General features: G+C 32.9%; 3 protein-coding genes and 2 long non-coding RNA genes across 10 annotated transcripts; 2 read left to right on the top strand and 3 right to left on the bottom strand.

Moving 5' to 3' along the window:
• The first annotated feature begins 330 nt into the window (after positions 1–330).
• LOC107003295 (1-acyl-sn-glycerol-3-phosphate acyltransferase PLS1-like) lies at positions 331–12,907 on the top strand. 6 transcript variants are annotated; one of them, XM_027912657.1, is made up of 12 exons: positions 331–520; positions 1,662–1,800; positions 4,562–4,601; positions 4,715–4,788; positions 5,197–5,298; positions 7,467–7,544; positions 7,631–7,789; positions 7,997–8,122; positions 11,283–11,375; positions 12,002–12,088; positions 12,168–12,338; positions 12,429–12,907. In XM_027912657.1, the coding sequence occupies exons 1-12, from the start codon at positions 414–416 to the stop codon at positions 12,432–12,434; spliced, it is 1,182 nt and encodes a 393-aa protein (XP_027768458.1). In that variant the 5' UTR covers positions 331–413; the 3' UTR covers positions 12,435–12,907. The 6 variants fall into 6 exon arrangements, with proteins under 6 accessions (XP_027768458.1, XP_027768460.1, XP_027768457.1 ...); XM_027912656.1 differs by having other exon boundaries at positions 332–520; positions 12,168–12,907; XM_027912658.1 differs by having other exon boundaries at positions 333–520; positions 5,239–5,298; positions 12,168–12,907.
• Positions 8,716–10,569, bottom strand: LOC114074682. Its single transcript, XR_003575022.1, has 2 exons — positions 10,424–10,569; positions 8,716–8,876 (listed from the first exon to the last, which is right to left on the bottom strand). It is a non-coding gene; the product is annotated as an uncharacterized LOC114074682 (long non-coding RNA).
• LOC114074681 lies at positions 12,083–13,821 on the bottom strand. The gene is made up of 2 exons (XR_003575021.1): positions 13,594–13,821; positions 12,083–12,375 (listed from the first exon to the last, which is right to left on the bottom strand). It is a non-coding gene; the product is annotated as an uncharacterized LOC114074681 (long non-coding RNA).
• Positions 13,822–17,656: 3,835 nt separating this feature from the next.
• Positions 17,657–22,133, top strand: LOC107003045 (DNA replication complex GINS protein SLD5). Its single transcript, XM_015201287.2, has 7 exons — positions 17,657–17,768; positions 19,506–19,775; positions 20,680–20,802; positions 20,995–21,077; positions 21,151–21,260; positions 21,515–21,590; positions 21,681–22,133. The coding sequence occupies exons 2-7, from the start codon at positions 19,596–19,598 to the stop codon at positions 21,778–21,780; spliced, it is 672 nt and encodes a 223-aa protein (XP_015056773.1). The 5' UTR covers positions 17,657–17,768; positions 19,506–19,595; the 3' UTR covers positions 21,781–22,133.
• A 643-nt stretch (positions 22,134–22,776) lies between these two features.
• On the bottom strand, positions 22,777–23,982 carry LOC107004030 (extensin-2-like). The gene has a single exon (XM_015202250.1). The coding sequence runs from the start codon at positions 23,980–23,982 to the stop codon at positions 22,777–22,779; it is 1,206 nt and encodes a 401-aa protein (XP_015057736.1).
• Between the last annotated feature and the right edge of the window lie 554 nt (positions 23,983–24,536).

Below are 24,536 nucleotides of genomic sequence, written 5' to 3' on the forward strand. Positions count from 1 at the left end.
TCCACACCCTCCTATCAAAGGTCACATCCTCGATAAGGTGAAACTACACAATGTCCTACCCAATAGCCTCCCTATCAATACTCCTCCAATTTACATTTATCACTCCTTAAATCATTCATAGTCAACCTCTCACATCTCTACGTTAGGACATTCTAACATTTCCTCAACCAATGTTTATGTGGACAAAAACAACTGATACTTAAAGTATGAAAACTCCCGAAAAAGATTTACTTATTTTTTTTTAATATAACCATTTTATATTCGAAATGTATTGATTCAACTAATTTAATATTTTTATTTTCTTATTTACTTATTTAAATTTTAGTTGGCTTTCACATGGTTGATTCATATAAACGGTCAATTATACATCCCTCAACATGTCTCTTGAATCCATCATTTTTGGATGTGGCTAAATGCTAATTTTGCTAATTTCTAAGCAAATATGGCAATCGCCGCTGCCATTATTCTTCCTATTGGTCTTATCTTCCTTCTATCCGGCCTTATTATCAACTTTATTCAGGTATGCCCATTTCATCCTTGTTCTAACAATTTTTTTAATTTTTTTTTTTTTGGATTAGATCTCATGTTGCTTTTGTTATTCGTGGCATATCTGTTATGTATTTTGTTGTTCTTGGGTTTGTCTATTTTGCGTTTTTTTTGGGTTGTTTCATGTAATGTTATGGCTTCAGCATTGTTTATTTGAATTGTTCCTTTTATGCCCACATTGGTCTGTAGGTATGTTGGTTATTTTAATTGTTGATTATTCTACTTGTCTGTAGGTGTGAGTTTTTGTCTATAGTGGGTATGTTGTTGTTGTTGAAAACTGTACGCGCCCTTGTTTGATTTTGATTTGACACGAAGTTTAAGGAAGTAAAGAAACTCTTGACATTGGTCTATTGAAATTTGGTTTTCTTAATTTTTGATTATTCTACTAGTCTGTATTTGTAAGTTTTTGTCCATATTGTGGTTGAAAACTGCACGCTCTCGTTTCAATTTGTTTGTCTGATTTTGACTTGACACGAAGTTTAAGAAAGTCTATTGAATCTTGTGGGTTTAAATTGAAGATAAGTAGAATGTTCCAAAATGTCGTTTAATTTTTTGGAATTAAATATGTTAGGTGGAAAGTTGAAATTAAAGAGTTGCCTAAAAAAGGAAAGAGATGTTCTTTTTGATACGGACTGAAAAGGGTAATTAAAACAAATACATTGAAATGGAGGGAGTGATATTTGATTTTGCATAGTGGATCTGCTGGGTTGTTGTGTAGTTTCCGGAAAATCAGTGAATCAATGTATGGGATTAACTAAAAAATCTTAGAAAATGTTCTTGGAACAGTGTTTGGGATGAAGAGAATCCTTTGATATCTTGATGGATATGGGAAGTGAGTATAATCTGTTTGATGATATGCCATTGATCCGCCACAATCTTTAACTTTTTGTTTCATTTTGTTCTGTTCTTAAGATACATGCCTAAACCACTTCCAATTTATTTGTTGCCTATTTTTCCACTCTAATATTCATGAGTATTATCAAAGTCTACTGAATGGACAATAACAATTGTAGAACCATTGTGTTTTATGTTAGCTTATTTTGCTGTTCGCTTGTGTCTTCCTTTTCTTACATGATCACATTTGATATAGAAATGCACTCAAATGATTTTCTCAGATGCTTTTACTTTCAGGTAGTTCTCTTCATTCTAGTTCGACCCTTTTCAAAAAACATATTCAGAAGGATAAACAAAGAAGTTGCAGAATTGTTATGGTTGGAAATCGTATGGCTTTTCGACTGGTGGGCAAATGTTAAGGTGCTTGAGGACTGTTGATAAATTTGATTGATTACATTTATGCATTTTGTGCTAGAGTCATTATTTAAGTTACTATTTTTCTTGTTTCCAAATATGTCTCTGGAATTTAGAACCATAATGCTCTTGGTGATAACTTAAATGTGCTTCCACAAAATTGTGATAACTTAGTTTTCCCATCTGAAGTACCACAACCTTAAGTAAGGATTTTGAGAATTCTCAACTCCTGAAGAAAAGGAGCATAAGTTTTTTTTCAAGTACTTCTCTTCTTTTCTTGCAGTTCAACTGATGTTCATCTTAAATACAATGAGAAGTACATAAGTGGGCAAAAAGTTCCATAAAAACAAACAAAAATCATTTTTGTAAACAAGCTAGTGGTCTTATTTACAATTTTTGTAAAGAGTGATGGCAGTCCAGTTGTCCCTGTAGAGTCGGTGAGAGTGTTCTACTTCATCCCAAAAATGTTGGAGGGTGCTGTTTAGTCAAGCAATTGTAAACCCTGGAGTATTTATATTGAACATGTTAGTGCAGCAAATGTACATTTCAGCTATCAAATGCTTATAACCTTTTCCCCCTTTCTTTGACAAGACTGTTTTAGTGGGGAGTTGTATCAGGGTAATCTATTATTTGGCTTTGGTAGGCTTGTCCATACTCCTATAAAGTTATCCATTGGTAGTATTCAGGCTTCTCAAAAAAGCAAGAGTAGTTAATCTACTCGATAACCATTTGGTTCCAAATAGAGATATAGCTCTATCTTCGGACTTCTAGTTAGATACTTCTAGTAGCAAAGCAGGGAAATCACTGGCAATGGACTTTGTATAGCTTCTTTTGTTCTGTATTTTGCTTCTGTGTGATAGATGTCGCTCTGTTGCTCTTATACTCCACGTCCCAAAGACATAGTGCGAGGAAAAAGCCTTATATCTTATGTCCCAAAATGCAATTCGCCTGAGATCCTTCCAGATTCTTAGGGAGTGATAACATGTCACCTGACGTCATTTTGGCTGTGGGGAAACATATGATGTAGAAGTTTTTTTGTCTGATCTTTAGCAAATGGTTGTGAATATTACTTCCAAAAGTCATCGATTTTTCACCTCTAGATGGCAGACCAATCTTGTCTGGCCTCTTTGTTATTGAATATATGCTTTTGGACAAAGTATGGGTGTTTTAAAAGAGGAAGAAGAATAATGAAAGAGGTAAACATAAACAGTAAAACAAGGAAAATCCATAAGGATGGGAAGTAATTGCTGCTCAGTGAACATGGTTGTATTAGCAAATGATATTTTTTTTTATATAAATACCCTCAATTTGAAAGCCAATACTAAGAAAACTTATGGAACAGATGGTTGCTACCCTTTGAGGAGTTCAATTAGTTTGTTGTTAAAAGAAAAAAAGAAAGAAAATTGGGTGGTTAGACAAGAATAAATCTTGGGAGCTTCAAAATCCTGACACTTACCCTTGGCTTTATTTTACAATATAACCGAAAACTTCAACAAATTACTTTTGCTATCCAAAAGAAAAATCATGTACGTTACATAGAAAAGCATTTTGTTTTTAACTATAACAGGATTGTTCAATACAAGGAAGTTTTTCCCCACAACATTGTGCTTCTTTAGTTGTATATCAACAAACTCTCTTTTTGGTTGTAGCAGAATGTTGCTCAAGTAGAGGAGGGGGGGAGCGGGAGGAGTTATTTGTTTCCGCAATGCATTTCTCTAGTTGTTTGTCAATTTGTTTTTGATATCCCCTTTAATTGGTTATAAATATATTTACACTTTTAAAAAGGCGTCACGTATTTATGACATAGAAAATCATTTTGTTAACTATAGCCAGGTACTTTTCACTGCAGGGGAGTTCTTCTCCACAATATTTCCATTAGTTGTTATCAATGAAATAATCGCTTTGCTTAATAAATGAATTATCCATAGAAAGTATCAAGTGCTGTAAGAAGGTCGAGAAAAGGAGAAATTGTATATCTGATGGATGTTTACAGAAATCTTTATCATTGAAGCTATTGGAGCCAATTATTCAATGAAAGTAGAGATCACCAATATGAATATACTCTAGACCTGCCTGCATATTACATCCATATAAAGCCAATATCAAAACCAGCAAGGAGAGTACTCATAGATTTGGTTGATAACCCTCCCCGCCCACAAACTGAGCTGTGTTGCCTCAGCCACCTCCTTTACCAAACTCATAATTATAATTTACCCTAGTGAATCTTGTTGTAATATACCCAGCAGCAATACCAGTTTAACTTATGAAACATGTCCAGAGCCCAAGATAATAAGCATACCTACATGGCAAATTAAAAAAGAAAGATGTAAGGAGATGGTACAGAAAGAGGGGGAGTGAAACTGTTATGATACTTTTTCAGGTGTTTGTTGAACAATTTTTGTTGGAAATGGCTCCAACTGATGAAAGTGACTAAGAAATTTATTCCTTCTGTATAGTTATATTTTTGGCACTGAGAAGTAGTCCAGAATGAGTTTTAATTGATAATCTATTAAAATTAATTAGTCATAGCAGGAAGGAAAAGAGAAGTTCATCCCGTTCCTCTTAAGTACTATTTTATGAGCTGGGCCATCTACGCGGAAGCAGAGTTATCTTTTAGTTATGCATGTGGAATACAAATAAAATTTGTTTTCTGGTAGAAGAAGTCCCTGATTATGTAAGGAAAGGGTCGCATGAAAAAACATTCACCATATTGATTTCTGTTGTGTTTTTTAAGACTAACTCTGTAGCATTTTGTGCTTACTGCTAGGTTGAGCTGTACACAGACCAAGAAACTTATGAGATACTGGGTAAGAAAATTCCATCAGCTTTGATATCTGAATTATTCTGTGAGATAAGCTGTCTGTATCTTCATTTTTCCCGTTTAAGCTTTATTGAGTTCTTGGATAATAACTGATTTCAGGAAAAGAGCCTGCACTAATAATCTCCAACCATAGAAGTGACATTGACTGGCTTGTTGGATGGGTTCTAGCTCAGGTGATTGTCTACTTCAGCTTTAGTTTCTCTCTTTCTTGCAGCATCATATTGTTGCTTTTTCTTGATGCATAAAATCCCCTCTTTCTAGAAGCATCCATTTCTTAAATTGAGAAAACCTTGGATATCAAATCTTTGATACGTCATTTACCACCTCTAGTTGGATATCAAATCTTTGATACATCATTTATCACCTCTAGTGGTCCAGTAACCCAAAATGTCAGTTCCTCCATTTAGTCTACATTGTTAGAATGAGAACTCAGTTGTGTTTAGAATGGTTTCTTTTTTCTTTGTGTATAACTTATGACTTCTATGCTTTTCTTATATAAAATAGTAGCATTATAATCTCTTCCTTTTGTTCTCATGTTATCTTTTGGGAAGAAAACTTACTCTGATTCCCCATTGAAGCAGAAGGATCTACCTTTTGATATTTTCCTCTATGGTTCTAAACAGCGAGTAGGTTGTCTCGGATACACAATTGCTTTGGCAAAGAAGTCCCTATCATATCTTCCAGTAAGTTTCTGACACCATCAGAATTCTTCACTTTGTTATATGCTCTCTGGTACCAGTTGTTGCTAAGTCGGATTTGCAGATGAATGCAACTTTCATTTTATATAATGCTGAGCCTTATAGTCTTCGGTTAAAGAGCGCAGAATTAATTTGCTTTACAAAGATATTCTCCACCATTTTGAATAAAACCAATTAACTGTGAACAGTGTAAAGAGGACATGCATGGTTTCTGCTACCTTGTGTTTATAACTTATCACCTTCATCTAGGTTTTGCCATAATTACGGCTTCCTTTCTTTTCTTAATACATTTAAGGCAATTACTTTATAATTTCTACGTAGGGTAATGGATTCCTCAGTTTTCTGAAGGTTTTTGTTAGCTTTCCTAAAGATAATGTTCTTTTTATTTTGTTAAGTAAGTTGGACTTTGTGATTAAGGCGTTATTGATCGATTGATTGAAGTAAGTTGGATTTTATTCAACAGAAGATCACCAAGGAAATCATGCAAGTGTAAAAATTGAAACCAATATCGGTTTTCACATCCTCTAAGGGATACACCACAAAAAAAGCCAATGTGGTATATCCTTCTGATCTGTCTATTGTGCTTGCATTCTTGTCCAGCTCAAGAGAGTTCTTTTGTGGCTCAGGCATTACCCACTGAATACCACACAGATTAAGGAATACGCGTTAAAGCCGAGTAGCAACCAGGCGAAACATAGACATATAATTACCGTCCTCAGCATCACACTTTTAACACCTGTTACAGGTAGCCAAACCCTACTTCTGAAATTTAAACTGGAAAAAAGCTTCATATTCTACAATCTCCATCAAGCCACTGTGAGAGGTGCTCTTCTTTTGCAAAGAAGCTGATGTCCCCTATGTAGATAGCTACTATAGGCTGCTCTAGTTGGTGCCCATCTCAATGAATCACCATATCAAGTCTTTTATATCTTCCATTTTCCTTGCAATTGGGTCATTCTTTAAAATATCCAATCTTATCAATTCTTTCTAAATCTAATCTCACAGCCATAGCTTGCTGTGCATTGTGATAGTGGCTGTATTGTTACCAGAACTAGAGAAGTCATAAAATTCTTCTTTTAGAGTGGTGTGACTTATCCAAGTATCAAGCCAGCATCTTATATTCCTCTACTATCTAGAATCAGCTTCTTGGGTGATGTGTCCTGCATGGCACTAGCAAAAGCCTTGTGTAGAGCAGTGGATAGAGTTGTCCATCTCCTGAAGACCATAATAGTCATGGTTGTTCTTTCCTATGGCACCATTTAAGAGATTGAATGAGTGATTGGTTGATTAGCACAAACTAATAATGTAAGGATAGGGTGTCAACCTCACCTACACTCTTTTGGTCATAATTCAACTCACAATTACTCAAGCTTTGGTTCTAATAATATGGTGCGATTCCTACTTTAATTTACAGTGTTCCTTACACCAATTTATAATTGCGTCTTATCTATCCTTAAGGTGGAGGTTCCATAAGCCAATCTAGTTTTACACTTAATGCAATTACAGATGCATTAGATTCTATGATTCTATCACGGTTGAGCCTCTCGAAACCAATTTATCTTTTCAGGGATTCTGAAATCGGTTAAGCCTATTTCAATTATGATGTACATTATAGTTGGCCTAGATATTGATAGGGGTTATCTATACTTGGGATTATATTATATTCAATGAATAAGTTATATATACATTACATTTCTGTTCGACTTCGACACCTAATAATATAAAAAAAATTTAAAAGCATTAAGTAGTATAACGTATACTATTGGTAAAAACAACGTAATCATTCAAGAGCCAATAATTAAACCAAAGGAGTTATGGGTTCATCTGTTCGTGTAACTTTAACAAAAGAAATTACTGGATTTAGATAAAAAGACAACAAGAGGCAAGTAGTCAACATAGTATTGTTGTCCATAATAAAACCAACAGAATGCATAATATATTGCAAATCTTAACTTTGAAGTGTATGATACCAGAAGAGGCTGGGTTAAAATTCGCCTATGATGCTCAATACACTTAACAAATCTTATAAAATGACGTCAATGCTATCAACTCATCATTGTGCTACAACATTTGAAAAAAAATTACTGTTTTTGACTGAGAATGCGTTAATCCATCTTCCTTAGCTCAACAGAAAAGGAAATATTGATTTGCAGGTTTTAGGATGGTCAATGTGGTTTTCTAGTTTAATCAGTCTTGAGAGAAGCTGGAACAAGGATGAAAACATCTTGAAGGTACCATACTCTACCTTTATCTGTTTGGTCTGTGATCTTCTACTTGTGTTTGTTGCATTTATTTCTTCTTTCGGTCTTTACTGCAGTCAGGATTCCGAGAGCTAAATGGTTTCCACCAACCTTTTTGGTTGGCTGTTTTTGTAGAAGGAACTCGCTTCACACATACAAAGCTTTTAGCAGCTCAAGAATATGCTGTTTCTGTAGGAAAACCTATCCCAAGGAATGTTTTGATTCCTCGAACCAAGGTGACATAATCTTTCTAACTTATATGTGATTTAAATGTGGTGACAATAACAGTTTCTCATCCTGGATTTAACATTCAGAGGAATGATTCTTAAAAGTCACAACATTGTTTACATGTAGCCTAGTTATTTATGGTATCTTTTGTTCTGCATATGATTAAAGAAAAAATTTCCGTCAACGAATATCTGATAGTGTTCTCTTCTCCTCAGGGTTTTGTTGCATCAGTAAGCCATTTGCGTTCCATTATTCCGGCAATCTATGATATAACACTTGCAATTCCTAAAGATAAGCCTCGACCGACATTGCTAAGAATGCTTAGGGGATGTTCTTCTGTGGTAAGCTCATACTTATGTACTTGTTCACTTTTCGGAACTGATATTGTTAGTATATAGTCAGTATACACAAAACTAGAGGTGGCAAATGGGCGGATTGGGCTGAATTTGAGCGGGTCAAAGTGGGCCGAGTTAATAAATGGACGGGTAATTGACCCACTCAAGATTACTTGGGCTGAAATGGGTTAAAATGTGGGTCAAAACCCAACCTACCCAATTCTTACTAATTTTTATTGTTTTATATTTTCTTAAGACCTTACAAAAGTATTACTTTTATTTATTAGTTCTATAGATAACATACTAAATAAAATGTTATGTCATGAAACTATATAAAACAATAAGAAGAAGAAAGTAGGGAGAAGAGAGCAGACTTATTATTTCTCTTGAAGGTGGATTTAAGGAAATCCTTTTATTTATAGGGAAAACCTGACTTGGTCACAAGTTGGATTTCTAACTTTTCTCCAAAGAGCTCCACATAATAGACATTCACTATAATACAAGTGTTTATAACACATTATCGTTTTCAAAATATTTTGACAAGATTTCTCATGTATAAATTTTGTTGTTGTGTCATTATTCACTGCTTAAGATCTGGATAGCATTACTGTTTAAAACATAATTAAATTAATAAAAGTGTTCTCTGTCTAAGAGTTTAAACTTTTAGATGAGATAGTCACACACTTCAAGGTCCTGGTTCGAGTCTCACTACCGTGCTTGGCCACTGGAAAAGAATCAGGCTGCATGTGAAGGGGCCTGTCTGTTGAAAGAAATAATTGAATAAATGAAAGTGTACTCTGCATGCACATGTACCAAACAACAGAGAAAATGATAATTGCCAAATCTGTGAAAAATCATTCAATATTGAGAAGTCAATTATACCAAAGAACAAATATTATAGTTGCAAATATGTAAAAGATAAAATTCACTAAAAAGTAAGAATTTTACAACCTTTCATGTTCTTAATATATGTGACGATACCAAATTTCTGATATTCGGATATTATAAAATGATCATTCATAATCTTAATGAGGATTTCTGATATTCAGATATTAGAAAATGATCATTCATAATATTATTGAGGTCATAGATTACCGTGCGAAGCGCTGGTAAGTTATCTATTTAAATAAATAAAAGTGTTTTCTCTCTAACAGCTTAAGCCTTTAGGTGAGATGGTCACACACTTCAATAGTTACATCTTTTTTTGTTCGATGTCCCTTGTTCCCACTTAAGTCAACTGGTGCTTGCATAAAACTGAGGCTGCAGTTATTCTGTTGTTTCTGACTAATAAATAAACTTTGTATTTGTTTGTTTTGAATTATGAATGTCAGTTGAATAGATACAAGAAACTTCAGTTGAATAGATACAAGAAACTATGTAATACAACATGCTCACAAGGGTGAAACAGTATCTATTCTAGAGCTCCACTAAAGAACCTCTATCTCACAAGCAAACGTAACCCGATAAAATTGTACTTTCAGCTGAAAAAGCTCAAAATATCCACTGTCCCCTAAAAAAGAAGTTCAGTTTTCTGTTCTAATTATATATTGGATTGAGCAGTTCTTGATTTATGAAAAATTTGCCTTAAGGATTACTGGTTCTTAGTATAAAATAAACAGGAACCAAACGAAATGTGGCACTAGTGTTCAGACAATGGGCTAAAGTTGTTGAAGCAAAGGATTTCCTCTCTTCCATCTCCTTAATTATCTCTACATTCTCCATTCTATCCTCTCTCCCTATCTATCTTCTTTTCTCTTTTATAAAACAGTTCAACTAAGGGCCCATTTGGATGGGCTTAATAAAAGGAGCTTTAAAAAGTACTTTTGAAAGTGCTGAAACTTATTTTTAAAATAAGCAGTTATGCGTTTGGATAAAAGTGCTGAAGTTAAAAAAAATTTGTTGATGTGTTTGGCAAATAAGTGCTGATAAAAAGCTTTTAAATCAAAATGTCTGAAATACCCTTAAAAGTTTTTAACATAATAAAAGTTAATTAATTTATATTTTACCGCCATAAATAATTATATTTTGCTATCATTCACATATTTCTTTCACATCACAAATTATTTATAAGAGGAATATAAACTTATTATAGATTTTAAAGATATATAATTTGAATAGATCAAAGAACGATTTAAGATTTATTTTAGTTTCATCCATAGGTAATTATAATTGTCTATCATTCACATATTTCTTTATTATCACAAATTATTTATAAGAGGAATATAAATTTTAATTTTTCAACATATTATCAGCATCAATTGAGAGAAAAGGAAGAAAGCTAATAAAAAAATAATCGAAAAAACTTACTTCAAGGTTTATCTTCTCTTCAAATTGGAAGAACAGGAAGAAGTTCAGCAACTATGCCAAACGTGAAAAGGGAAAAATGGAAGAAAGAGATGTTAGGGTTATGTGGGTAATTTGGAGATTATATAAAAATATTAAGGGCAAAAAGGTAAAAATGTGGTCAACTTAAAACAGCTTATAAGCTATAAAAAAAAGCACCCCTACCCCAGCTTTTAACTTTTGGCTTAAAATAAATTTTTTTTAACTTAAAATAAGTTATTTTGAGTATTGCCAAACAGCTAAATAAGTCAAAAACCAGCTTTTAAGTCAGTTTGACCAGCTTTTAAGCTGAGCCAAACAGGCTCTAAGTGTATGATTTGAGAAAGAAGAAAAAACTTCTTTGTATTTCAGTATATGTCTTTACATCCCACGAGTAAGGGTATTTAATTATTTATACAAGTGAATCCTAACTGATTAAGGAAATACAATCAATTTTAAAAATTTTATTGCCATAATAAAGCTAGGCTAAGGAAAAACAAAGTCTCCTAAATTATGCTAATTAATTTACACAATCAACATAAAGTTATCAAGTTTCTATAGTTCTGTTCTTTAAAAGTATCTATTTTCTAATTTCAAATTTCTGGCTTGAGTGGTAGATGAATGGATCAGTTCTTTATTTAATGTTGATATGTTGCGGTGTTCACATATAATTATAGTTTTAGGTGGATTCTTAGTAAAAGTGGGGTTCGTTGAATGACTTCTACTATGTTTTGCAAAGGAGTAAGCATGGCATCAAGTATTAGATGGCATTGCAGTTTGTGGGCATATGGCTGGGTTCCTGCTCATGATGATTTTACATTTTATCTGTCTCGTCTCTTTGTAGGTTCATGTGCGTCTTGAACGCCGTTTGATACAGGAATTACCAGAAGATGAGAGTGGTATTGCACAATGGTGCAGAGATGTTTTTGTTGTAAAGGTAGAATTCGATACACTAAGGCTTAGTTGATTTATTGTAGAATTTGAAACTTTGTCAAGAATACCATGCCTAGATCATTTATCTTTCTAAAACTCTCTGAGAAGATTTTGGGGGTGGTGGGGACTAGGTGCTCCATAGTGGAAACAACGAAACTAGGGAGTGTGTGAGCACTCGTGAAGTTTGGGAAGAAAGAAATTTAAGGCCTACCTTAATCTCTGAAGTTGGCTCCTGATGTGAGTATTATTCAATACCATACAAGGAGAGAGTAACCTGTACGCTTAACAAATGTGGGACATATAACACACCTTTTCCGATCAAAGACTAGACATCTGGTGCATGGACAATACAACATGGACCCAACACTAGTAAACGAAGAGTGGGGACAGGTTTGACCTGATACTATGTGAAGGAAATGAAACTTGAGCCTAACTAAAACTCAAAAACTAGTTCTTGAGAGTTGAGGTAAGAATTTTCCAAGACCATATAAGGAGATAACAGTCCATACTCTGGTCCAATGTGGGACATCTAACAAAGTTCGATGCTTCGACCTGTCACAAAGCACTCAGCCGTCACTTATTCTGGTTAATTGTTATATATCTCTTGATGCTTCTATCTCAATATGTTAGGATGCTTTATTGGACCGGCATCTTGCAACGGGTACATTTGGTGACCAAGAATGTCAAGATATTGGAAGACCAAAGAAATCCTTAATGGTGAGGAGGGAGCAAATTTATAAAATAGCTAGTTCCATTTGTTCTCCTGTTTAACAACTAGTTATTTGTTGATATGCAGGTTGTTATCTGTTGGTCATGTTTCCTTTTCTTGAGTGCTATAAAGTTTTTTGAATGGTGTCCATTCTCTTGGGGAGGAGTTGTATTTTGTGCAGTTTTCTTGGTCTTGGTTCTAGTCTTGATGCAGATTCTCATTGTCTTTTCCAAGTCAGAAAAATCTACTGCTCCTAAAGTACCTCCTCCAACTACATTGAAAGAAAACCTACTTCCTGCATGATGATATATGATGTAAATTAAGATGTTCCAACTGGTTTATATATAGGGGTGATTTGAGCATCCAAATTAGAGGAGAAGACTAACAAGGGCTGCTTTTTACAAGAAATTTTTGAAGATCAAGATTCATTGATACTTTGGTGGCTCTATCTTTCTCATTTATTTTCTTTTGGTTTGTTATTCATGATTGGCCTCTTATGAAACAATCAGTAATATGTTTAGGTAAACTTTAGTATATAAATTATCCAAATGTATTCTTTATTTTTGTTTCATTATATGTAAAAAGTTGCTATGTTATATGTCAAAGTATAGGGTTGTAATAGTCATTTCATAAGGATAGCATTTGGAGGGAAAGTTAGTTACGATTCAATAAGCTCAGTCGGTGACTAACAACCATAGGAAAAGCATGCATTAACATGGTCAAAGATACAATTGCTCCTAAAAAAATTTCTACGTCTTTTCCGTGGAAGGTATTTTTGTAAATAAATATATTTTTAGAAATAATACAATTCATGTAATTTTTTAATACACATAATCTTTGGAGTTTTTTTTTTGTTGATAAATAATTCCAGTTACATTGTTGCAACTCTTTTGAGAAGTTCTTCCTCCCAGCTTCTTAAGATTACAAATCAAGTGCTCTTCATGGAGTATGTTACATGTTACAATTGTATCATTTATTTGACACACAATTTATTTATTTTTTTATCTGGAGCTGGAATAATACTATTGTTAGTTATAAAGCTCTATAATTTTCATTGGCCAATGGATAATGCACTAATGCTTGTTGTTTTAGTAATTCTACACGTATAGCTAAAACTATATAATTCTAGTCTATTATTGGAGCTAGGAAATCGTAGAAGATCGAATACCATGTTTGGTCATGTAAATTAGAATTTACACTTCACTCCTTTCGAAATTTAGAAACATCAAAGAAAAAAATCCTACAACTTGATGAAGAGAGAAGAAAATAGAGTCCTAAAATCAATCACATATATCAATAATGGCTACAAAAAGCAACAAAATTTTCAAAAGAAACAACTTCACCATCAAGTATTGCAACAAAGAAATATCCAAATCATAAGAAGGTACTTGTTGCACGATACGCGATGAAGGTAGTTGAATCAATGGTTGCAAATGTGAAGATTCGAGCACGTATAAAGGTAGTGGTGGTGATGATGAGGATAATAACGGTGTTGTTAAGGGAAGTAACTTACGTATACGAGGTAGTACTGATGGTAATAATGACAGAGATGGTGTATTGAATAATAGATGAAGATGGTATCGTAATAATGTCCAAACATTTGGTGGTAAGGGCAATGATGGAGACATGTTAGTTGGATAATTTCTAGCTGCTATAACAAATATGAGATTTGCTATTATTGAAAATGATATTAGTTGGAAGCAAAATGTGACCATATTTTGTGAATGAAAGTATACTAGTTTTACATGTCATTGTGAGAATAAAGATGTTACTCCTATATTTATATAGTCATCATATCCTCTCAAGAAATTAGGACCCCATGAGATCAAAATAACTAAAAGTATTTACTTAATTAAAAAGAGGTTATTTATCATATATTATTATAAGTGGGAAGCATCAAAGTACAATGATAGATTACCATTTTACCTTTATATTAAATAAAAATATTTAATTAACAAAATATTAAATAATAATCATATCATATTGTACTTAAAATATATATTTTTACATGAAATAAATACATTAAAAAGATAATTATTCATTAATAATCTTCTAAAGAAACTGTTGTCTCTTTACATTCCCCACTATGATCCTTGTCTTTTCATTTCATATATGTATTTCTTTTTGCTTTTTACATTCTATTTTATTATGAGTTTGATAAAGAGTATTGGAATATTTTTCTTTTGGATGCTGCATTGTGCATGTTATTTCAAGTTATTTTTTATTTTGTTTCTTACTCCTTACTTATAATATAGTTTATGATGTTTGACTAATGTTTAAGATTTTAATCTCTGATGAAAAATAAAATTTGTATTTTTGTGTCAATAGCTTATGAGATGATTTTTTTTTTGTTATAGGAAAAATCAATTGATGAGATGCTTCAGTGTCGATCGCATAGAACTGTAATTTGAGTTGTGCCAATACAAATGGGGTAAGTCACATTTCGTTCTGACATAATTTTTTTGTTAGCACAATTCTTTGTCTGAGTTTTTCTTTTTACTATTATTATTATTATATTTTGTCAATAGTAGGTCAAATTTATTGAATTTTCATATACAGATTCATGTGAGTTATTTGTATATAAAGGTAATTAAGTATTGAATTTTTTTTTTGATAACAACCAGCGTAACCCAATAAAAATAAAAAAATGTATTTATGAGCTTTGGCATGTTGAGTGATGTGATATTCATTGCCTATTCAGTTTCATTTTCTTTGTTTGAATTTAATTTTTTTAATGGAGTTTTCATCCAAAAGAAAGAAGGAAGGATAACAACCCATGTTAAGAAAAAAAGAAATGAATACAATATCATATTTTGGTTATTTTACTCATGAAATTATATTAACTTTCTTTGCTTTAGTTTTAGTTGATTATTTTAGTTATTTGATCCATAGTTTATCCCTCCCTTTCTCATTCAAAATTTATATTACTCATCACTCAAATGTCATAATATTATTTTTATCAATTTTTTTATTTTTCAAATGCAATTTTAACAATACAATTCCACAAAATATAAAAAAAAATGTTGAATTTCTTTTCTAACAAAAATATATTATAATTGCGATGAGTCATATCAAATGAAGTTTGTTTAGGAATGTAATATTGATTGTGGTGGTAGGACAAGAGTTTGATGATATGAGTGTATTAAGTTTGTAATCTATGAATTTAATTAACGTAATTGTTTTTTAATCAAAACATAATATCTATACAAAAACTATTAAAATTTGACAAATTCATATTAAATTTTAACTCATAAACTAAAATTAAAATCAATTTAATACTAATTAAGAATCTTCAAGATTACACTTTAGATATTGGATGTCATTGATTTTTGAATATATTTATTATATATTGATGCAATTTTTAAAAATACTTATGCTCACTGGAAAGGGGTACACGCGCAACGTGCGTGTCCAAATACTAGTGAAGGAATAATCATGACTCAAATAAAAGAAATGACAAATGAAGTGACTCTAAGAGTATGTCTCTTATCACGCGAAGCAATGCGAGACTCACTTTACACTATCAATCCACATTCTCTAATTAATGGAATCTTCTCCAATGTCACTTGAGTTCTCTGTAAAAACATTTAGTAAGGAGTGAGACGCTAGTCACTCAACACCTATTACAATCATTTTAATGAGGGACAACTCAGAAAACATACTAGTATTGATAATAAGCGAAAAAAGAAAAATATAAGTTGATTACATTAGCCTATTTATGTATTTGGCTTGATAGTGGTATAGAGCACCGTTTCAGTTGTAGTATTAGTCTAATATTCATGTAGTCTTTGGCTTTTGATTATTTCATTTTATCTGAATTTATTATGTTTAGGTGATTACACCTTTTTATTATTGTTATAGTTTTTTTGCGTATATGTTTACTATTTTTTCTTTTAAGTACCGCTTTAATTTATTTTCTTTTTTTTTTAACAAAAAAATATTACATCTCATGTTCTAGTCACATGTGTGTTTGTTTTAGCTTGAATATGAAAAAAGATGGACATCTCATGTGTGAATCCTTTTTATTATGTGTCAAAATATAATTCTAACATTCAAATATTCTTTTCATAGATACTCATTTTTCAAGTTTAAACCAATATTATATGAACGAGTCGCAATAATCTGAAGTGTAAACTTTATTTGTTTTTTTTTATGTTGTTATCGGATTTCTGTTTGTTACTTAAAGATACATAAATGTCTTATCAAATATTCTCACAAGTTAAATTTATTTAGTCAAACGTAATGCATATAAAACTATATGTTAACTGATATGTGAATCAGATGAAAAAACTCTTAGGGAAAAGAATTATTACCATAACCAAGCAAGATGGATGACAAAGAAGCAAGAAAAGAACAAGCAATTGCATACTTGTTTCTTTTTCTAGTTTTTAATTTGGGAGTATCAAAATCACTAAGAGATGTTTGGGGTAATTGGTCACAAACAATTTGACTTTTGTCTTCCATGAGAGAAAAAATAATATGATTTTTGGTAGAATTTTTCATCTTATATATTGAGTTAGTAATTAGCTTTATATAGAGATTAATGATCCCCCCCTAATTTTGTTAATTAGGAAAATAACTTAACTATTTGAGGTCTATCCAATTTTTCTTTTTTCATTTTTATGGTGTGTTGACCAACTTTCCAAGTTAATATTTTGAACAAGATCAAATTTTTACTGTATATTGTTGTTATGTACTACTCATTTTATCATCAATTATCATTTATTAATTAAAATTAAGTTTTATATATCAATATCCTTTCTAAAACACATGTATAGTGTATATATATATAATACATATCAAGTAAAAAAAAATTACAACAAATAACTATGCCCCAATAATAACATAAATGATATATATCACACATAAACGTTTTTTAAAATGCTGGTGATGATAAGGTAAATCGGTATTTTTTTTTGAATAAATATTAAGTACAAAACATAGATAAATCATTGTTTTTAGGAAAAATTACATAAATTAATATATTTTAAAAAACAATTACTGATTTTAGCGATATTTTTTGTTTATTATCATTTATACTTTGTTAAATCTGTAATATGTATTAAAAGTGAATGATGTATGCAATATATATGAATTATAATTGTTTTTTGAAATATATCATGTTTGTTTGGTAAAAGATTGTCACATTGTATTATAAGTGTATTAAAATATATGATAAATGTATTATTCATCATTAAAATTTGTATTATATGTGAATAATAAATTATTCTTTGTAATATGTATTAAACTTGTATTATAAATGAATTAAAAGTGATTAAGTGAAAAAAAATTATTGCTATAAATAGTAAATATTTTTTTATTATTATATATTTATGCAAGTTTTCCTTGTTTTTATTGATTTTACTACATAAAATTGTGCAATAATATATCAAATATACACAATTAATCACAATGTATTAGTTAAACTCAAACTAGGTAATATATGTAAAACATGGTCAATGAAATAATTATCCCAAGTATTATTGTGTTTTTTTTTTTTCAATTTTATTTCATGATGATTGTAATAATTATTGTAAAATATTCTTATCCATCTATTAAATCAAATTTATTATTGGATGAAAAAATATTTTTAAACACATTAGAAATAACACAAAAAAATACCTTCAAATTTGTCACTTTCACTCAAGTGAGTTCAATCTCTCTCTCGCCATTGCTCTGTGTGTTTAGGTAAGTATCTCTTCTCTCTCTCTCTCTCGAATTACTTTCTCTCTCTAGCTCGTTATGTAAAAGTAGATCTTACTTGGTTGTGATTGTTGATTGTCATGTTCAAATTGTTCGTTGAGAATTGTTGAATGTTATTGCAATTGTGGTTATTGAGCTATAATTACAATTCCCTACAAAATTGTGAGGTTACATGAACGAATTAGGGTTTCAGCTGTACACATAAGCTGTTTGATGAATCACCTGACTGAAAAATGAGCTACATAAGCAATTGTGGGGTGGTCTAGGCAGGCTTGTAGAGTATTGTGTCTGTGTAGTCGAGATGAAAGTTTCTGGTAACTGACGTGAAGAGTCCCTTTGGCATTGACTTATAACTAGGCTAGGGTTGTGAATTAAAAAAATGCATTGGTGAATTAAGTAGGATTACGATAATGGCCTGGATAAGTGACTATCTTTGGTGTTTTAAGTGTTGTTTCTGAAGAGCTGCATGGAGGATGAATTCATTGTGTTAGTGCTATTTTGAAAATACAAAGTGGGACATGTCAATTGTTTGTTAATTTCCCTTTGAAAGACAACAATGTGGACTAGAATGTTGATGAGAGAATGACAGAGTCAATGTATGGAATCAATCTGATGCTCCATCTGCTGTGGTGGTGACCCGTGCACTGTCGAGGGGACTTCCTTGTCACCTTGCGTGGTATTTATTTATGTGTGGGATGGGGGATTTAGTTGGTTGCTATTTGTTTCTATGGCTTTCTGGGTTTTCCCCCCCTTAATCCTGCATTTATTTTGTTTTTATCATTTATACCCTATTCCCTTGACTCTTGAGCACTTCAAAACTTGGACATGATTCTAAGTTTGGAGGTCTTTTGAATTGTGGTGAAGTGATTGAGCTGAGGCTTGAGAAAAAGAATCAAAAGCTTGACAAGAAGAGGTATTTGTGCTACTAAATAAGAGAAGAGAAAGAATTGAAGAAAGGAAGAAAAAGAAAAGTATGCTTGAAAATTGGGCATTATCGAGCGTTGGAAGATAAGGGAAATGTTGGGTACATCTTGTAAATAAAGGAAATGAAGAAAGGTCTTACTAGTTCAAGTATTTGTGGAGCTTAAGGGAATTTTGAGCTACTTTTATCCATATATATCCTACCATGCCGAAGCCTACGTTACAATTATTTACATCCTTCATAAACCCGTATTTCGATCCTAAGCCAAGTGACCTACATTAGTGGAGAATTACAAGAAGGGCAAGCCTAAAAACATAAATTGTTTTAAATTTCTAACCTTTTCCGAAATATTGCGCTATATTTTAGGGTGTATCAAATCATCATTTAGAATCTTATATTGTAGTTTATAGTTTTGTTTTACAACTTTTTGATATTGCCTATTGCTAGTTGTTTTCCCCTTTGGGGGGAAACCTTTGAGATGAGTGCTTTTCTTTTCTGATATGGGTTTTCTGAAATAATGTTTGGATGTGTAGGTAGCTTCATGTTTCAACTGAAAGTTTCTGAAATGGGGAACAATCTATGTTTCAGTCATAGTGTATTCTGGACAAAAGTCCTATTTTTGACATCTCTTTGTTTCATCATGATATTTACGGAGAAAATGCTCATCTTATCTTGATATTTCTAGCCAATGTTTTTCTGAATTTCTTGTGTTGAACCTTAATGTGATGGAGAGAAGAAAAATACATTGATTGCCCAGTTACTATTTCTCATATCTAAATTTTGTTGTTTCCTGATCATAGTTTGAGCTCTCAAGATTTGTTATACTTGAGAAAAAGCTTCAATCTTTGGCGAAGAAAAAAAGTAGAGAGAGAGAGAGTATCGGGTTGACAATGGATTCAGGTGATGCATCTGGATATTCAGCTGGGGTGGACGATGATTATGAGTCTTTACTTTCAACGACTGATGCAGAGCTCTTAAAACGAGCATGGCGGAATGAAAAGGCTGCTCCTGAAATTCTTCAACATGAGACTGCTTTGGTTCAAAGATCCAGAGAACAAATTCAATTGATGGTATGCACATTTCATATATTTAGGCCTCTTAAATTTGTACCTGGGATATTTGTCTATTTATTTTTTTAACATCGGCGTTCACCTTATGTTGCATTAGAATTCCTTTCCATTTTAATATTTGTTTTGTGTTAAGACTTATGCTTTCTTGGGCATTATGTGGTGGATATATGGCTCAGCAGGTTGAGAATTACTAGTTGATGTCATCATTTCAGAAGTGTATATATGAAGGGACTATACGACAGAAAAACGAAAAAAATTGTTTTGTCCAAGACTCTAGCAGGATGCAACTGAAGCTTCCAGTTCAGCTTAAAAGGATGAGATTAAACTTTTTAGATAGACAAACTTATTTCTGGCAGAAAAAAATACACTGAACAATTTATTCAATTATTGCCTAACAAAATTTAATTCCAGCATCTGTGTGCACTTTGTCTGCTATTAGGTGAAGTGTTTGCTGTTAAAATTCTTATTGGAGTATGACTTCCATGAGATTCTAAGTTAAAGGACACAGCTGTGTTTGGTAAATCAGAAATGAAGTTATTAGTTGAAAGCTAAAACTGTGTGCTATCTGAATGGAAAAGCTGTTGTGCTCTCATCCAAACAAAGATTATCATAACGTGTGTTGTTACTGCTAAGTAATGGATTGTAATCCGTATCTTCATTTTTGGTGTACGACATCTGTTAATTTCATATTTAACGAAGTGGAATGTAAAACTCCTCCGACACTCCAAATCTACATTTCATTTGATGATGCCAAAAGTTCCATTTTATGCTGTGGTGTATTGTTCATTTATATGAATCTAATATTTGCTTTTGTTCCTCGACTTATGCTACTCGTTATTCATTTATGCAGTTTCATGGTTTACAATCTATTGCATGCTAATTCTACTTAGTCTTTACTCTTCAGGAAGAAACAGTAGAGGAATTTTCAAAAAATGGTGTTGATCCACTCACTTTATCTCTTTACCAGATGGACCTCGATAGAACTCTATTTCTATTAAGATCATACTTAAGAACCCGTCTCCAAAAGGTAGCCTTGAATTATAGTATCTTATTATGTATTTGATTTAGGTGAAATTCATATCCGGAAAGAGCTATAGTTCTTGAAGTTACCAGTAGTGTCTTTAAAGCATGATCTGTTGAGTGTCATCGGATCTCATCTCTTGCTGTGGCCCTGCACCTTATCCCATCTTCATTCATTCATATTAATGTTTGACTGCAGATCGAAAATTATGCATTTCACATACAAAAAAATACTGACTTATGGAATCGTCTCTCTAAACAAGAGCAGAAATTTGCTGAAAGGTAAAGCTGTTTCTCTTAATTCTGAGTGTTCAATGCTTACCAAGTTTATAATGCTAATTACTGGGATGATTAGGTGTATTGACGACACGGAGCAACATCTAGATCAATCTGTTCTCTCAAAGTTGCCTCATGGCTTCAAGTCCCACTTGAAGCAATCTTCACTAAGTTTGGCAGATGACATGGGTAAGCTTGCCAAAAACTGTTCAAGTTAGTTGAAATTGTTCAAGCCCTTTCCTCTGTTAGCAATTTAAATTCTCTAATCAATTGCCAAATCTGCAACCTGATTGTGAGTTTGTTTAAGGCATGATATAATCGCTTGCACTCTTGCTATCTGTATGTTTCTTCATTTTTTCCTGCATTTAGACATCTTAAATATAAAGACTTTCGGGATTTGCATTTGTACTGAAACTACAGTTTGTCTTCTTGTATGCACTTAGTTCCTGAGCCGCAGCTAGATCAATATGTCATCTGCAGAAGCAAGAAGTTTTTAGGATCTTTTCAGCTTGATGATAGGTAATCTTCTTTACTTCATTCTCATTTTTCTTAAGACTCCTGCCTGATTATTTTCAGTTCTCGACTTCCATTAATTTTCTTTTATGATAGTGGGGAAGAACCAGTGAACATTGAAGCCAATGATTTGTATGCTCTACCTTACAAGTCTATAAAGCCACTTGTGGAGAGTGGGCAGATTGATCTGGTATGAGAGTATAGGAAACAGAGCAGTCCTATATTGTGCAGACTCTCAAAATATGTTGCTGCTACTTTCGGAGGATCCAGCACACCCATGAACATTTTTGAAAAATTCGAGCAACATTGGGAAACATTGCCCCTATGTATTCTGCTGATAGGAAACTGACGATATGCCACAAATAAAAAATTATATTATCTAACAATGTTGTAGTTTGTAACAAATTGCAGCATAGGACTAGAACTCTTTTACAATCCTATTAACTGCTCAAGAATGGTTTCCCTTATTGTGGTACGAATAGTGTTTTCTTGTTTCAAACGATTTTGTTTTTAAATGATTTTTTTAATTAGTAACTATTTACAAATGAATAGATGTACTTTATATTCTTAACTAATGACTCTCCAATATCAATGATCCTTATTTTTATGGAACTTGTTTTCGTAGAGAAAACATTTGACCAATCGAACATAGGAGAACTGAAAATTTTCTTTTATACCGAACAACCCCTAATGTAAAATAAAGAAAGATAGCAAAACTATCTCTTTGATGGACATACATTGTTGAACTTGTGTTAGGTTCATACATTAGTCTAAGACAAAATCTAGAATTTTAACTGTGCTGATTTAGTTAAGGGGTTCTTAAATTTGTTTAATTAAGTTATGTTATCCTGATTCTTGTTATCAATAACCATTGTGATATTGAGAAAACTCCAAACTCAAAAGAACAAAAAGACCATTTCATAATTTCTTTTCATCTCATTCTAACAAAGTGAGAGGATACATATTAATATTAAAATAAAACATGATCTGTTGGACAAATAAAAGTGAATTGCTGAAGTGGGTTTCTTTCTCGAGCTAATTCCTCTTAGCCTGCAGATGGATATATGTTCCATATGGTTTGTGACAAAAGTCACAAAAGATGTATAGAGTGTAACTTATAGAAATGAGGATATGTGGTAATGATATTGATATGGAATAGGAGAAGAGAGATGAAAAAATAATGTGAATTTTTTTAGTAAGATGGAGGTGGTGGTGAATTGTAGTAATATGGAGGAGGAGGGGATGGAGATGGTGGCGGTGGTGAATTGTAGTAATATGGAGGAGGTGGAGGTGAAGATGGTGGTGGTGGTGACTTGTAAACGTATGGAGGAGGAGGAGAAGGTGATGGTGGGGGAGGAGAGTTATAGTAATAAGGAGGAGGGGGAGATGGTGATGGAGGAGGTGTAGATTTATAGTAGTATGGTGGTGGTGAATACAAAGGTGCAGGTGCAGGTACAGGTACAACCGATGACTGAGGAGATGGTGCCCATTCTGAAGGCGAGGGTGGTGAACTGTTATCATAAGGTGATGGTGATAGTGGTGATGTAACTGTTGAAGGCACTGGGGAAGGTCGAGGAGAGAACCATTGGATAGGTGATGGTGGGGACTGGTCAGGATTAGATGGTGCAAGTACAGGCGATGATTGAGGAGATGTCGTATAACTAGGAGATGGTTCCCATGAATAGGAATATGGGGATGGGGCCCATCTTGAAGGTGAGGGTGATGGTGATAGTGCCGATATAGCCGGTGAAGGCACTTGGGAAGGTCGAGGAGAGAACCATTCTATAGGTGATGGCGGGGACTGGTCAGGATTAGATGGTGCAAGTACAGGCGATGATTGAGGAGATGTCGTATAACTAGGAGATGGTTCCCATGAATAGGAATATGGGGATGGGGCCCATCTTGAAGGTGAGGGTGATGGTGATAGTGATAATATAGCTGGTGAAGGCACTGGGGAAGCTCGAGGAGAGAACCATTCTGTAGGTGATGGTGGAGACTGGTCAGGATTAGAAGGTGTAAGTACAGTCGATGATTGAGGAGATATCGTATAACTAGGAGATGGTTCCCATGCCCATTTTGAAGGTGAGGGAGGGGAACTAAAATCATTTGGAGACGGCGATAGTGGTGATGAGGTTGGTGTAGGTGAAGGCACTAGTGAGGGTTGAGGAGAGAACCACCCTAAAGGTGATGGTGGACTAGAAATGTAATAATCTGAGGATGATAGTTGTGGTGATGGAGATGATTGACCTGGTGACTTGTCAGGGTTAGGCGTAGACGTTGGTGCTGACTTGTAACTATAGTATTTTCTCCATGAATAAGGTTTATGACTTGCTTCTACACTATTGGATATCAAAAGTATAGCCACAAACCATACAAGATGTGGCAAAGAAGAAGCCATATTTCTTAGAGGTATGAAGAGAATGAGATGAAATTGATGAACATAAAAATGAAGAAAGTCCCTTTTATATAGTTGTCATGAAATTTTGGTAAATTTATTTAGTCATTTTTTTTGGCCCCTAGCTAGTTAGGAAGTAGACTTGTTCTTCAATAGTGACAAAGAATAATATGAGATGAAGTCAAACATAAAACCTTGAGGGCAAATGGAGCTAACATTTTGCAAATTTTATTTGATTTCTTGTTGTACATAATATATCCATGAAGAACTTCCAAGGACGGCTTTAAAAGTTCATTAATATTTATCCCTTCATGGAAAAATTATAAAGTAGAAAATTTGTGTTCAAAATTTCTGAGTTGTGGAAGGTTACTTGTGTCCTCTTTTTTTGTTTTTGATAAAACATAATATTTTTTAGCCAACTGAAGCATGAAACTTAGAGAAGGATGAATCTATAGACTCCCCCTTCCTTTGTGTTAAAAAAAAATATTCTTAGTTTACGACGACCACATTCAAAAGTTAAAATTAGACAAATAAGTTAAAATTAAAATGAGTCAAAG

Source organism: Solanum pennellii, chromosome 11 (assembly GCF_001406875.1).
Source record: "Solanum pennellii chromosome 11, SPENNV200".
Lineage (NCBI taxonomy): Eukaryota > Viridiplantae > Streptophyta > Magnoliopsida > Solanales > Solanaceae > Solanum > Solanum pennellii.